Consider the following 16,229-nt stretch of genomic DNA (forward strand, 5'->3'; position numbering starts at 1 on the left):
GGAGACACTTGACCACACAACGTCACAGCTAAATCTATGCTACAAGAGCACGCCTTCAAGTTTACCAACATGTATGTACCAGAATGAGCAGATGCCACAGCATGTAATGCTGAAAAAGAAGCGAAAAGGTAAATGCCTATCAATAATAGCTTATGGCTTTCTGGAATTCAATTGTTTAATATATTGTTCTTAGAAAGAATAATGTAGCTTCACATATACTGAGAGGAAATGCTGGTACTAATAATAAACAAAAGAAGTTTCAAAACAGTATATAAGATAGGAAACCTGTATTTTATAATACATGGAAAGGTATTAGTATGAAATTAGGGAATTTCTCACAACTAAACGTTTGTAAGAAAAAAATAGATGTAAAATAATTACCTTCAAGTTCCCATTAATCACCCCTCTACTCCTCCCAGCTCCCTCCTATGCCCACGCAAACCCAGCACTCACTTCTGATTCCACTAGAGGTTCACCTCAGGTGGGGTGGAGGACGCCTGCATGATGTCGTGCTGCTCCTGGGAGAGGGTGTGCATGGAGCTGGAGGTGGGCGTAGGCGCTGGGATGGAGAACACACTCTGGGTCTCACTGGGGCTGGCGTCCCTCACAAACAGCTCGTCATTCACGATCCACAGACTGAAGGAAAAATGGGCCCTCAGACTATGCCTGGATGGACACCCACACCCCCAATATTGACTCCGCTCCCACTGGCACTCAGCAACCAGATTCCTTCCACACCCCTCCTGTGTCTGTCTCCCAGGTTCCTTGACTGGTACCTCTGGCCCTCCCCACAGAACCCACCTTTGGAGAGACTGTCTACCACCTTCACTCGATTTATAGGTTTATCCCCAACCCACGGGCAATTTCGCATTTACCCTTTACCACAGCCCAAGGGGTGGACGCTCTGATCCCCATTCTCGGAAGAAGACACTGAGTCACAGAGAGGTCATGTGACTTGACCAAGGTCACACAGCGAGTGAGTGTTGGGTCAAGGAGAGAACGCATAGGCCGATTCCAGAGCCCATGCTCTTCTTAACCACTAGGCTAGACTGCTCCTGGGATCTCCCTGCTGGCTTTCCACAATACCGAGTAAACCTAAGGTCCGCGCCACCACATTCCCACGCCCCTGAGCGCAGGCGGAGATGGGCATTCCCGCCCACAACAGGGCTCTCACCTGGAGTAGCTGGCAGGGGTAGCGATGAAGGTCCGGGTGAAGGCACGCACACAGTCCTGAGAACTTCCTTCCACTTCAACAGCAAACAAACAACAGTACCCCTTAGAGCCGCACGTGCTGTACACGCTCACACGGCGGTCCCCAGTCAGGCTGTGACTTCACACTCATGCTGAGAGGGCATTTGTTCACGGGGGCCAGGGTGTCGGCAATGGGGAGGGCAACTCTAGGAGCAGTCTGCGCCCAGTGACAGGGCCCCTGACAACCACTACACAGGTTCACGGGATGCGTTTTTCACAGCCGCCCAAGAGGTGGATACTACCACCCCATTTTGCAAATGAGGAAACTGAGAGGTTAAGTAACGGCCCAAGTTCTCAGAGTGAGTATCTGGGATGAGAGCCACCAAACTCCGCAGCCTGTGTCCCCAACGCCCAGGGTGTGCAGGGCAGACAGGCATGGACACAGCTCAGACCTGGATTGTCTGTGGGAAGCCTGAGGGCTGGAGAACACAGTGGGGAAGGGGAGGGGAGGCGAGGGGAAGGGAAGGGAAGGGGTCAGGGAAGCTGGGTGGTTCTGGGAGTGAGCCTGGCCAGGGGGAGGCAGCAGTGGGGCATCTGGGGTGGGGATCTACACACACTCACCTTCCTTGAACACCCCGCTGACGGAGAAGCAGAGCATCGTTTCCTGAAAGGGAAGAGCCCAGGCGCCCAGTCACCACCTGCACCTCCTACCCACCTGCGGCTTCCTGGGCCCGCCCGAGGGAGGAAGCAGGCGCTCACCGTCTGGAACCACGTGTCCACCACGAAGGAGCTTAAGTCATGCTGAGTCTTGGGCAACACACAGAGGGTGTGCACAATGACACGATTTGTGTGCTTCAGCAGCTGGACCCGCAGGTCTGTGAGGGGAGGGGAAGCGAGCGAAGGTCAGGGGCTGCCACGCCCTGGGCCCTATGATTGACCCCTTCACCGCCCTTTCCCACCCAGTCTTCCCATCACACACTCACGGGGGTCCGTGAGCTTCTTCATATTCCGGCTGTCCTTGAAGTACCTGCACAAGCTGCTTCTAGGAGACAAAGAGCAACAGTGGGTGGTGGGTGTTTGCAGGAGCTGGCCTGTGTCTGCTGGGGAGCCACACGGCCCAGGAGCAGAGCCTGTGCTGTGATACTCACGGGGCTGGGTCCTCGGGGTGGAAGGGAATGGTCAGGGAGAAGCAGGCCTGCTCGTGATAAGCACCCACGAGACCCTGTCGGTCTCCACAGTCATGGATCAAGTAGTACCTGAGGGGGAGCAATGAGGACAGTCTATCTCTGTGGTCTGGACCTCAAATGAGACTTGGAAACTCCCCTGAGCAGACCTGTGCTTAGGTGGCCTCACCTGTCCTCGCCCTCTCCCCCTTGCTCAGCTTCCCAGAGGTACTTACTGCTGCAGGAATTGCAGGACTAGGCTCTTCAGCTCATCGCATCCAAAGTAGCTGCCCTGGAATCAAAAGGCATTTGAGACTATGCAGTGGATAAAGCCTCCCTGCAACACCCCAAATGTCGTTTGATCCTCTTCCTCACCTTGCAGGGCTTTAATACGCAGGGAGTGTCAACGTCAACGGTAACTGGTGACGGTAACTCCTGGCCATCCTGGAGAAGGGAAGAGGAAGTCAGGAGTGGAGACCAGGGGAGTGGCCCTGGATGATCCGGGAAAAGGATGGGCCCAGGAGGGTGAGGGTCAGAGGTCAGGTGTGAAAGGGCCCTGGAAATTCCATGGGAAAGCTTACACTGGATGTCTTCACCATGAGGTCCTGGAAGTCTCTAGGGTTATATTCAACTTGTGCGTGTGCGTGTGTGTATTTATGGGTATTTTTCCAGCAAGTATATCCATGTCATTTTCAGGAGTCCATGCCCCCCAAAATGGTTAAGGTTCTGATGCTAATATGTGATCTAGGCAAGACCCAAAGGGCTTGAGGGCAGGTGCAGAGGCACTCTTACATTCGTAAGAGACAATGATTTACGTAGGCACTTACCAGGCGTAACAACTTCGGGAAACATTCTCTGATGGCCCTGTCCAACACCAAAAATAGAGAAGAGGTGGTTAATAGTTCAAGGTTGCAATGCTTCCTTTGAGTTAAAACAGTAATACCATAAACAGAGATCAGTGTGTTCTGGCCCATCCAGCAGCGCCCTTTGCCCACCTCTGCTTCTGATTTTAAGGGTTTTCGGTCCACTTCCCTGTTGAGCACTGAGCATCTGTCATCTTACTGTCTGAAAGGCACTGTCTCCTCATCTCTCTCAATACCTTCACTTTAATATTCCTTCCCTCCCTCCCTTCCTCTCCTTCGCCTGGGTAGCTCCCACCCAGACTACTCGCACTCCCTTCTCCAGTGCCACAGGGAGCAGCATTTCAAACCCATACTGCAGGGCTTCCTTCTCCTCCCTTCCTTCCTCCAGGGCCCCACTGAAGGCTGTGGGGAGAAGAGGGAATGGGGTGGGAGCCCGGGGCTCTGCTACCTCACTGGGGGTCCAGCACTCTGGCAAGACCCGGACACCCCCCAGGGATGGCCCAGGATGCTGGGCCAGGGAGGTGAGTGAGGTGGGGCTCAGGGAGGGAGATGGAGGGGATGAAGGCAGAAAGGGAGTGAAGGTAGGAGGGGAGAGATGAGACAGACATAGGGGCACAGAGACAAGGGAGAGAGAGAAAACAAAGGGAAGGGAAAGAAGCTCTCCCGTGGTCGGGGTCAGGGAAGAAGAGAGAAGAAAGGGGAAACGGCGCCCCTGTTGCGGCTCTTCACCTGCCCCAGAATCGCCCAGACACACCAGGTAGGAATGGAAAATATGCACATGTTGGGCTGGGGCCCCACTGGATGCTGGTTGAAACTTTGTCACCTGTGTGAGTTCAGCCAGACTTGGGCATGGGAAACAGGGCCGCCATGGGGGCACATCTCCCCCAGAATGAGGAAAGGGTCAGGTCCCAGCTCAGTATGGGGCTGAGGATCCGTGGCCCACTCTTATGATCACCGTCTTCTCTCCTGATGACCCCTGCACCTGTCTGAGTTCGTTCTTTATCTGAGGAATCGTACCTGTCTCAGTCTGCCCAGGGCTCCTGTGAAGGACCAGATGGGATGATGTGACGTGTGCAGGGAGGGATGGGAAGTGCCCCTGAGAGCCCTGTCCTTCTGTCTCCTCTACCACCTCTGCCCTCTGCCTTCCACTCCTGCCTCAGGAAGCCCTCTGATCACTGGCGGGGGCCCACGTCTGGCCCCTTGACTCAAGGAGCCCTGCTTTTTCCCAAGGAGGGTCAAGCTCCTGGCATTGGGCCAGCAGAATGGATGTCATGACAGCAGCCACCCACGGCCTCAGCCCTCAGCATGGCGCAGGAAAGCCCCCATGTCAACCTGGGAGACGAGGGGGGTCCCCTTTGGAGGAACGGGAAGAGGGCCCCTCTCAGAACGGGGAAGGCAAACGCCATCTCAGCACGAAGAAGGAAGGCTTCTCTCAGCAAGAGGCCCTGGACTGGAGGACCCTTCTCAGTCCAGGGCGCCAGCATCTGGATCAAGGCTGGTCGCTCCTGGTCCTGGTGAGGAGGAGAAGCCCTGCTTCCTGCGGCACACTCTTGGGAGGCCTTGGCGGAATATAGCTGGGCGCAGAGAGCTGGAAACAGACCCCAGAGCCCCTGCAGAGGTGAGCAGGTCAGGGGAAGGAAACTCCTCACCGGTGATAGGCACACAGAGAGCAGAAGGTGGGGCCTCTGATCCTCCCAGAAGACCAGGGCTGCCACCTTTGGCAAAGGGGCACTGTCACAGATAGTCTAGGCTCCCACGGGTGAAGGTCACCAGGAAGGGTGACAGGGTGTTCACACTGACCTTACATAGGTGGACTGGTTTGGGAAGGTGCCACACAATGGGTTCCCTTGCAGCCACAGCTCTTCAAGCTTCAGCCCTTTAATCTTGCTCAACTCCGACACAGACTTCAGCTGAGAAATATGGGGCGGAAGTGGGAAAAGGAATCCCAGGGAAAGAGGGACATCCGGATCTCTGCACCCCCAGCCCCCTCCCTCCCCCACAGGTACCTTCACCTGCCTCCTGTCATCACTCTGATGGCCACTAACACGCCCCCTCCCCTACTCTCAACCCAAGTTTGATCTGGCTCCCTCTTCTCACCTCATTTTTGGAGAGGTTCAGGATCTTGACCGTGGGGGCCATCTGTATAATGTCAGACAGGCCATCCAGCTGGTACAGTTTGTTGCTGCTCAAGTTCAAGGACAACAGCTTTGGGGCAAGAAGAGGTAGAGTGAAGGTTACTATCTAGGACCTTGGAGACAAATCTGCCCTCCACCCCATCTCTTCCACCCCCTACCCTAATACCAGCACTGGGCCTACAGCCTCACCTCAGGGAAATTCTTTTTGATGATCTGCAGGGTGGCAGCCATGCAGTTTCTTCGATTCAGAATTATATCAATATCATGGCCCACCAAGTCTTCAGGAAGGAGAGGGGAGGGAATCAGATGGCTGAGTGGGGTCTGGGGCCAGCACCAGCCCCGCCCCACATTACCATCCCTAAGTCTCCCTCCAGGAAGACCCCTCTGCCCTCGCCCACCCTAGAATTACTGCTGTCAGCCGTACCTGGGTCAGCGCGGAGCCTCTGGAGGTCAAGAGCTTGCTGGGAGACATCAAATCGTTTGCTCAAGGTCAGCTGCGGAGAGAGAGATGGAGAGAGCCGCTCTGAGGCTGTGGTGGTGGCAGGGAAATCAGGGGCGAGGGGGACGGGGGCTGGAGGAAGGAGAGGTGGGTCTGAGCGCTGGCACACAAAATGCCTTGAGTCTGCATTACTTTTAGCTGCTCCATTTCTTCTGGCTTCAACTTATCCCGCACAGGGTAGGGAGCAGCGAAGGGGCTGACAAACACAGGTATCTGCAGGAAGAAGAGGTGGGGTAAGCACCAGGAACTCTAGTTCCAAAGAAAACAGCCAGCCCCTGGCCTGTACTCCTTCCTCAGGATGAGGTACAGGTAATGCCTGCGACACACACCTTTCGGCACTCCTGGTCACAAATCTTGTAGCTGACATCCATCAATGCAGAGGCAGTGCTAGCTTCCTGGACAAAGAACCGAGCCCCATTTTGCACAAAGTGGAACTACAGGGATTGAATGCAACAGCAATAGTATCAGAAGCCAACAGACCCTGCTGAACCAGGTCTCTCTCTCCCCCTTCCCTGTGCCCACGCGTCTGGCTTCGGCATCCTCTCTTACGTCCACTGGAGTGAAGGGGACACTGCAATGGCTCTGGATTGAGTTCATTAACCATGTCTTGTCATACTGTATCCCACAAGGAATCTAAGGATGAAAAGAAGGGATGGGAGAGAGGACAGACAACAGGGAATTTAGACTGGAGGACGAACCTTTTCCTGTTCTTTTCCAGCCTTCTACTGAGCTTGACAGGGCTTCTAAAGAAGGGACCAGTGGCATGATTTCTTATGGGTGTGCGTAATATGGATTTCCTAAATACTCTTTATCTCCAGTCAAACTCTCTTCCAAATAATCAAGATGTCAGAGATGATCTTCCTTTTATAAATTTCCAGGAGATCCTACCCAGTGCAGACACTGCTTGCCCCTCAGACAAGGTCTCCAGAGGCTCGACCCTCCATCTCCCACACTCAGCTTGCCAAACTGAGACCTCCAATGTGGAGTTGCTCCATATCCTTGGCAGTAGTTTCCATCTTTGCTCTGAGACAGGCTCCTCCGTTCTCCTCACAGTCAGCCTGTTCCCTTTACACTGCTTCTCTGAATCTGCCCTTAGATGAACAAGATTGTTAACTCCTGGTCATAAAAAGGACAGATTACAAGCTGTCCCCAGTGAAATAAACCAGCATCTCAACATGAGACTAACACAACTCTCCCTGACTTTTCTCTCCTGCACATTCCATACATTTTTCAGGATACTCACAGTGACCATGAACCAGCTCCCTGGGCTTCCATCTTGTGTGTTCTCCCACATTTCTCTCTCCAGAGGTTTTCTGTTTCCCCACACAGTAATATGCACGTGGCCTTCACTGTCCAGTCTCACTGTCCTCTCGTTGCCTCGGATGGTACAGGGAGAGCTGCAGGGGGGATGTGGAGAGAAGGAGGGTGAGTGGCCATACGTGCTAAGAAAGTCTTCTGTACACCCTCGTCTCTTTGACACCAGCACTACAATTAGGATTGCTCAACCATTATTTCACTTCTAGCATGCTTCAGTTTTGCAGTGACAGAAGAAAAGCAAGTCCACGGAGAGTGAGAGAGGTGCATAGTCCCAGGGGCTGCCGTGTACAAACCCTGCTGCCTGGTCACTTACTGTCTTACTTCGGGGTCCTCCTGGACATCCCTCTTCACCACGTTTCCATCATCCTCCTGGAGGTGTGAGGGCTGAGGCTCACCCCCACCGTGTTCATAATGAGGGCTCCTCTTGCCAGAATTACCTGGGAAAGAACTACAACCTTTCTTTCTTCCTTGAGGTGGTCTACCACCATCACTGTATTCTGAAAAGAGGAACAAAAATACAGGTTTGAAGACACATCTGTGGTGCACTTACCACATACCATGTCTTAGGCTAACAGGATGGTAGGGCAGGCACAGTGCCAACCTGGCCTAAGGGACCAATCCCACAAACCTCAGAAAGGACACTCTTCTGCCTGTGCAGAGAGGACAGCCTTATCCGACAGATGGCACTATCAGGGGAAGAATCGAGGAGGAGCAGGATGAGGAAGAGGAGGACAAGGAGGAGAAAGAGGGAGGAGAAGGACGAGGGAGGAGAGGACAACTGCGTTGAAACTTTTAACACAGTAGAGCAGGACTGATAAGGATCCGAGGTGTATGCGTCCATGGGTTAGACTGGACACCAGTCATATATGTACCAGGAAGGCACCCGAATCTTGCCTTCTCTCAGGACTTTCCAACAACCACACCAATACCTCTCTCGTGCTTCCCACATCCAATCAGCCACCACACCGATTCCACTAACAACCAGCAAGCTAGCTGGACTTCCTTTGCCAGTGCACTAGGAGCTTTAATGTCAGGTGGCACTGATGTCACAGCCTCCTGAACTGGCTCCCTCCCTCCAGCCTTGCCCTGAACAATACTCTGTTTGAAAGAGCCAGGGTGAGCTCTCTTTTGGGCCAGCCTGAAATGCCTTTCAGCTCAGCAGGCAACTCTTCCTCACTTCAGCTCTTCTATAACAAGGGTGTGAATGATAACCTGGAATGATGTGTCAGCCACCATTTCCAAATGTTTAGGGATTCTTCTTTTTGCTTTCTATTACTGGTTTCTAATTTGATTCCATCGTGGCCAGGGAACACACTCTGGGACATTTCAATTCTTTTTTTTTTTTTAATAAGTTAATTTCTTTATTTATGTCTGCGTTGCGTCTTTGTTGCTGCACACGGGCTTTCTCTACTTGCGGCTAGTGGGGGCTACTCTTCGCTGTGGTGCACGGGCTTCTCGTCGCGGCGGCTTCTCTTGTTGCGGAGTTTGGGCTCTAGGCACGCGGGCTTCAGTAGTTGTGGCACGCGGGCTCAGTAGTTGTGGCTCGAGGGCTCTAGAGCGCAGGCTCAGTAGTTGAGGCGCACGGGCTGAGCTGCTACGCGGCATGTGGGATCTTCCTGACCAGGGCTCGAACCTGTGTCCCCTGCACTGACAGGCGGATTCTTAACCACTGCACCACCAGGGAAGTCCCTCAGTTCTTTCTGAATTTACTGAGGCTTGTCTGATGGTCGAGGAGATGGTCTAACTTGGTGAATGTTACAGAGACCCTCGGGGAAAAACCTGTACTCTGCTGTTGGTGGGCAGAGTGTTCTATTTATGTCATGAAGATCTCGTTAGTTTCCTGTGTTATTCAGGTCTCCTATATCCTTGCTGATTTTCTCTCTGGTAATTCTGTCACTTGCTAAGAGGGAGGTGGGTGTGGAAGGCCCCCACTATATTTATAGATCTGGCTCTTTCTCCTGTCAGCTCCACCAGTTTTTGATTCATGTACTTTGAGGCTCTGTTGTTTGTGTTCATACACATTTAGGATCTTTATGTCTCCCTGGTGTCCTGATCCTTTCATCATTCTGTAAGGCCTCTCTTTGGCTCTTGTTCATTTTCTTTGCTCTGACATCTACTGTATTGGATACTGAAGCCACAGGCACACTTAGAAAGTGTCCTGGTTATACCTCACCTTTTATTCACTCCTAGGAGTTGTGTTGTTGTTCACCCCTCCGCCCACAAATTCTCCCCTCCAACATATCTAATTCACCATGGGAAAAGATTTGGAAGTTTTTCGGCACCTGCAGAAATAAGATCGTGTCAATTCTCTTCCCCATAGGTGGATTCACTAAGGGTATTTTATTTTTAACACATTCCACTGAAACAGGGAACCAGCAGATAATCATACCAGTGGCTTGTGGGGAGGGAGGATTATGGTAATTACACTGTTAGAAACCAGCTTCCTTTGGGTTGTAATACTTAAGGCTCTCTAGGTTTGTGGGCTGTGCCTTTTGTACATTAACTATTCCATGTTGTCTCAGGGCACGCTTACGAGTAAAGATCCGTCCAGGGCTGATCACTCCACGATGGAGTGATTACGACCAGGCCTCAGATGAACTCCTCTGAGGAGCCGTTGCTTTCCCTGTGTGGCCCGCTGTCAGGGCAGTCCTGCTACTCACAACCTTGGGACTTTCCCTGTGTGGCACTGGAAGTGAAAGTAAACACAGATAGGGCATTGGACCCACAGATGCCACTTGCTCGGTCCCCAAACCTCGGAGGGGGCCTGGCGTGCTCTCTTTCTCCCACACTCCACATCCAACTGGTCAGGAAATTCTCTCGGCCCCTCTCTCAAAGTATGTCCAGAAGCCAGCCACTTCTCACCACCTCCATTACCACCACCCTGGCCAAGATACCAACATCTATCTCCTGGACTGTACTGCTGTCCAGCTGGCCCCTCTGCTTTCATCCTGGCTCCCTTACCTGTCTGCTTTCAACCCAGCAGCAGAGCGCAAGTCAAATCATTTCACTCCTCTGCTCAACACCACATAACAATGGTTTGAAGCCCACCAACAATGTTCAAAAGCCAGGAGTTCATAATGATACTCATCAACAATAACAACAACAAAGAGGAACCTTATTGGTGACGTTTGGAGAATGCCAGGCAACCAACTCGTTTTCAGGAAAATCCAGCAATGAAAGGGAAAAATTCACATTTTAAAGGGAGCAGTAAGGGCATGTGGTCTATGTATGGTGTATAGGAAGAGTCAGAGTCATTTGCAAGAACCCACATTCCTTCAGAAATAACGTTGCCAAGGGGAAAGCGTAGAAGGGGGCCAGCTAACAGCTACCGCAGTCCCCCGGCTGACCAACTATGTCGGGTGCCTAAACAGGGCTAGAGACCTCCCTCATCAAGGTGATTCAGACACAAGCAATCTCAGACATCGCCTTGTCAAGTACTTGATAGACTAATCCAGTGAAGCCATGTGGTCCTGGGATTTACTTTGCTGGGAGATATTTGAGAACTGATTAAATCTCCTTCCTCATTAATCGATCTGTTCATATTATGTATTTCTTTACGATTCAGTCTTGCTAGATTGTCTGTTTGGGGGACTTTATCCATTTCTTCTAGGTTTTCCAATTTGTTGGCATACAATTATTCACAGTATTCGCTAATAATCCTTTTAATTTCTGTAGTATCAGTTGTAATGTCCCTCTTTCATTTCTGATTTTAATTATTTGAGTGTCTTCTATTTTTTTTTTCTTAGTGAGTCTAACTAAGGCGTTTGTCAATTTTGTGTAGCTTTAACAAAAAGCCAACTCTTAGTTTCATTTACTTTTCTTCTATTGTTGTTGTATTTCTTCTCTATTTCATTTATCTCTGCTCTTATATATCTCCTTCCTTCTGCTAGTTTTGGCTTTAGTTTATTCTTCTGTTTCTAATTTCTTGAGGTGTAAAGTTACGTTGTTGATTTGAGATCTTTTGTCTTTTCAATGTACACATTTAAAGCTATAAACTTCCTTCTTAGCACACCTTTGCTGCATCCCATAAGTTTTGGTATGATGGACTTTCATTTTAATTTGTCTCAAAGCAGTTTCTAATTTCCTTTGTGACTTCTTCTTTGACCCATTCATTCTTTATGCGTGTGTATGGAGATTCCAAAAAAAATGAAAAATACAACTCCCATATGACCCAACAATCCCACTTCTGGGTATATATCCAGAAGAACTGAAAGTAGAATCTTGAGGAGGTACTTGCACATCTATGTTCATAGCAGCACTATTCACAACAGCCAAGAAGTAGAAACAATTAAAATGCCCATCAATGGATAACTGGATGAACAAATTGTGGTATGTATATATATATATACAATGGAATATTATTCAGCCTTTTAAAGGAAGGAAATTCTGTCATATGCTACAGCATGGATGAACCTTGAGAACATTACGCTAAATGAAATAAGCCAGTCACGAGAAGACAAATACTGTATGATTCCACTTGCATAAGCTTTCTAGGGACTTCCCTGGTGTTCCCGTGGGTAAGACTCCATGCTCCCATTGCAGGGGGCCCATGTTCAATCCCTGGTCGGGGAACTAGATCCTGCAAGCATGCTGCAACTGAGAGTCCGCATGCCACAGCTAAGAAGCCTGCATGCCACAACTGAGTCCACATGCTGCAACTAAGAAGTCTGCATGCCGAAACTAGAGATCCCGCATGCTGCAACAAACAGCCGGCACAGCCAAAATAATAAATACTTTTTTTTTAAAAAGTTGGGAAAACTATAGTAAACAGAGTCCATGGGTTTAAAAAGAAAAGGTATCTAAAGTAGTCAGATTCATAGAAGCAGACAGTAGAATGGGGTTACCAGGGACTGGGGGGAAGGGACAAAGGGGAATTGCTGTTTAATGTGTAGAGTTTCAGAATTGAAAGACGAAAAAGTTCTGAAGATTGGTTTCACAACAATGTGAATCAACTTAACGGTACTGAACTGTACACTTAAAAATGGTTATGATGGTAAATTTTATGTTACGCATTTTTACCATAATTTTTAAACCTGTACATTAGAGTGTGATTACTCAAAAGGAAATATTAAGAAAAGTTTTTGTTTGGATATGTAAATACAAACGTAAAGAAGTCAACATAAAGAACACGTGAGAATGTCAACTGTGCTCATGAGTAGGTGTTTGGAATGCACAAGAGGTGTACTTTCATGTCCATGCTCTACTTGTATAAAAGGCTGGGTCAGGGTTTTGCCACGGGCTTGGGGGGAAGCACTATTGCTACTGACTCATTACCTAGCATAATAGAAACAATTACTGATAATCAGATCCACCTGTCTTCTCTCTGATTATTAAGCTGCATCACTTTGGACAATTCACCCGACTTCTCCTGATCTCAAATTACTTACGTGTAAAAATCAGGGATTAGAGCTAACCACCACCTCAATCAAGATATAAAGCATATACCACACTCCAAATGGTTCCCAGTTAATCTTTCCATCTCCCAGCTCCATATAAACCTTGATCTGCTCACAGTCCCTATATATTCGTTTTGCCTGCTGCAGAATTTCTTGTAAATGGAATCATACATACTGCACACCTTTGTGTCTGGCTTTTTAAAGTCAGCATCATGTTTTTGAAATCCGTTTATGTTCCTGCCATTTTTATTGCTGAGTAATATCCCACAGTATGGGCTGTAGTTCTCCACCTCGTTTACACAGTAGAGCCCCTTGGGGAGTTTGAGAATGCCACCAGCTCCAAGCTATACCCACAATAATTAAAGCAGAATTGGGTTGAGACCCAGGCACCCACATTTTCTAAATTCTCCACGTGACTGCAGTGTGCTACCACAGTTGAAAGCTACTGTATTAAAGTATCAGCTTTTGGTTTATGCTTGCCAGAGACCCTAGGAATGGATGCCACCTCATTTTGCTGGCTTTCCACTCTGTTGTTTTAGGGACCTAGTGATTCCATTAGCTTAAATTAGAGATTGGCAGACTACAGCCCATGGGCCAAACCTGGCCTGTGGCCTGTTTTTCTAGGGCCTGCAAGCTAAGAATGGTTGTTACATATTTAAATGGTTACAAAAATAATATTTCTTGACACGTGAAAATTGTTTGAAATCCACACGCCAATGTCCATATGCAAAGTTTTATTGGAACACAGCCATACTTGTCTCTGGAGCCTTCCGCTCTACAACAGCAGAGCTGAGTAGTTACGAACGAGACAAACTGGCCCACAAAGCCTCAAGTATTTGTCACCTGGCCCTTTCCAGGGAGTTTGCTGAGCTCTGGCTTAGAGCAAGTGTCCTTAAAGCAAATGCACAGTAACTGTGGTAAATGGCTGACGGTCCCTTTGGCTAAGCCTGGGAAGAAGATTTACTGCAGTAACTTGCGACTTCACCATAGGGCCCTTCCTCAGTAGTCCACTCATTCATGGTGTTCTGGCTCAAGTGTGGGAATTGAGTAAGGGACTACCATTTGCCATCAAGATAGGTCAAGTCACCAGACCTAGAGCTTGATTTCTTTATTTTTATGTTCTTATATTTTATTACAAATATTTATTTATATTTTATTTATTTTTACACTGATCAAATGCAACTTTGGAGTATGTCAGATATTTCAAGATCCAAGGGATCTGTTGATCAATTAGCCACATTCAGAGGTTGCTACAGGTCAAACCAATGTGACTACCCTTCCATCCTTGCTGTTTATTAGGTAAACAGCACTCACCTTGAGGCAGGAGATTCAGTGCTCCTACTGGGCCTGCAACACCAGAACCCCAACATCTCCACTCAAATGAGGGTGACCATGTCAATGGCAGAATCTCCCATCTCATCTGTGGCCTACACAAGTCAGCCACTTCAGAACACTTCACAGATGAAGATGCCCTCCACACTAATGTGTTTCTCAATGCTGTGGGGGAAAGGAGTGTCCTCTGGGTCCCAAACAGCAGCTGCCTGGTCCACCAACACATTGACTTCAAAGGCATTTCAATTCAAGTGACCACAGGTGGTAACTCTTGAAACCGAGTCCCCCTAAAACCGAGTTCCCTTGCCAGGTTGATGACTAACTTCTCTATCCAAAACTTTATTCCCTCTCTTGTCCCACTCATGATCCCCTCAGAATTGAGGAGTATCAAAGAAAAGGGGGGGACTGACACTGAACAGAACCCTTCAGGGCCCTCCTGGGTACAAAAGCCCCGCTGTGTTCCCTGTTTCTTGTCTGTAGAAAAAGGCTTTGGCCTCCTAGGCCTTCCCTGAGTTCCAAAGAACAGACTCAAGCAGTTACTAATTAGGGAAGTGAGGAAATGCAGAAACAAAGGAAAAGCAGTCAAAGAAACGAAATTGAGTTATTTGTAGAGAGGTGGATGGACATAGAGTCTGTCATACAGAGTGAAGTTAAGTCAGAAAGAGAAAAACAAATACCGTATGCTAACACATATATAGGGAATCTAAAAAGAAATGGTCATGAAGAACCTAGGGACAAGACGGGAATAAAGACACAGACCTACTAGAGAATGGACTTGAGGATACGGGGAGGGAGAAGGGTAAGCTGGGACAAAGTGAGAGAGTGGCACGGACATATATACACTACCAAACATAAAACAGAGAGCTAGTGGGAAGCAGCCGAATAGCACAGGGAGATCAGCTCGGTGCCTGGTGACCACCGAGAGGGGTGGGATAGGGAGGGTGGGAGGGAGGGAGACGCAAGAGGGAAGAGATATGGGGACATATGTATATGTATAACAGATTCACTTTGTTAGAAAGCAGAAACTAACACACCATTGTAAAGCAATTATACTCCAATAAAGATGTTACAAAAAAAAGAAAGAAAGAAAGGCAGTCAAGAAACAATAGTGCAGTGATAAAGCAGAGTCCTAGTTTCTCCGCAAGAGATAACAACTTGATACATATCTTTGAGCTGCTATGCAGAAACTAAGATCCCCTGCCCAGGTGGAGGACGGTGACTCCATGCTGACCACAAGCACACAGACCCCAGACTGGTTAGAGCCAGAATGCTGATGATTAAGATCCCTGAAACAGCACCCTGTTTCTTCACCACCAACCAATCAGAGGAAAGTCATGCACCCTGCAGCCCTCACCCCAGATGTTGCCTTTAAAACCCTTCCCTGAAAGTCAGCAGGGAGTTAGAGTCTTCTGAACACAAGCAGCCAGTTCTCCTTGCTTGGCACCCAGAAAATAAACACTGTACTTTCCGTCACCAACAACCCAGTGTCAGTAGATTGGTTTTGCTGCGCAGCAGGTGAGTGGACCCAAGTGCTGTCCGGTAACGCAACTGCAACTCTTTCACCATTGTGTGCCATGGAACACTAATGATTCATCCTCTATTACCAACTGGGTCCTTACTATCTTCAGATCCACCTAGACTGGATGACCTATCCCCGACCGCCACTTCCTTCAGGGCCCTTTGCTTGCAACCAATTTTGGTGTCAAGTACTCTATTAATCAAAGTTCCCACTTCCTTATGCCAGATATTCATTCTAGCTATTTTATAAAAATAAGACATCTTTAATAAAACATATCACACAGCTTACAAAAATTCTGTGAGGGCCAGAAAAGTGGGCTTGGATGCCGCACAGCCAGGGGAAGCCCCCTCACACCATGGGACTGGTAATAGCTGAAACACCCCTGCTGCCTATGAGCTAACCAACATGTATGACAGAGACTGAATTCTAGGCGCTCTGCCGTGGCTGCCCGTAAAAGCCAGAGACCTCTCCCATCATACATAGCTGATCCTGCCTGTGGCTCCCACATTACTCAGTTCCACCTCCAAGTTTCACTATGGTGCATAGGCTTGATACATAGAGATCTTCTTTGGGACCCTAGACAAAAGGGGGTCTAGGAAACATACACACACACACACACACAGACACACACAGACACACACAGACACACACACACACACACACACACATACGAACGTAGGTCTCCATTCTTGTTTTTAGCTTTCCAGGTCTCTACAGTACAGGAAAACACGTAAGAGTGTTTATGAGTGTTGGAATAGTTGCCAGCTGAGCCAACTTGAGGTATATTCCACAGGACCAATTTTTTTGCTCTCGT

At 48.9% G+C, this 16,229-nt stretch overlaps 1 protein-coding gene across 1 annotated transcript; it reads right to left on the reverse strand.

The window, feature by feature from the left end:
- Window positions 1–464: 464 nt before the first annotated feature.
- Window positions 465–6,222, reverse strand: LOC309653744 (nuclear RNA export factor 2-like; the record flags this gene model as incomplete). Its single annotated transcript, XM_082478550.1, has 16 exons — window positions 465–636; window positions 1,175–1,247; window positions 1,813–1,855; window positions 1,951–2,066; window positions 2,175–2,233; window positions 2,340–2,447; window positions 2,591–2,646; window positions 2,730–2,798; window positions 3,513–3,619; window positions 4,235–4,257; window positions 5,018–5,127; window positions 5,315–5,422; window positions 5,542–5,630; window positions 5,777–5,846; window positions 5,984–6,064; window positions 6,181–6,222. The coding sequence occupies 16 exons, from the start codon at window positions 6,220–6,222 to the stop codon at window positions 465–467; spliced, it is 1,326 nt and encodes a 441-aa protein (XP_082334676.1).
- Window positions 6,223–16,229: the final 10,007 nt, after the last annotated feature.

Source organism: Balaenoptera physalus, assembly GCF_965194825.1.
Source record: "Balaenoptera physalus genome assembly, contig: HAP1_SCAFFOLD_1069, whole genome shotgun sequence".
NCBI classification, from domain to species: domain Eukaryota; kingdom Metazoa; phylum Chordata; class Mammalia; order Artiodactyla; family Balaenopteridae; genus Balaenoptera; species Balaenoptera physalus.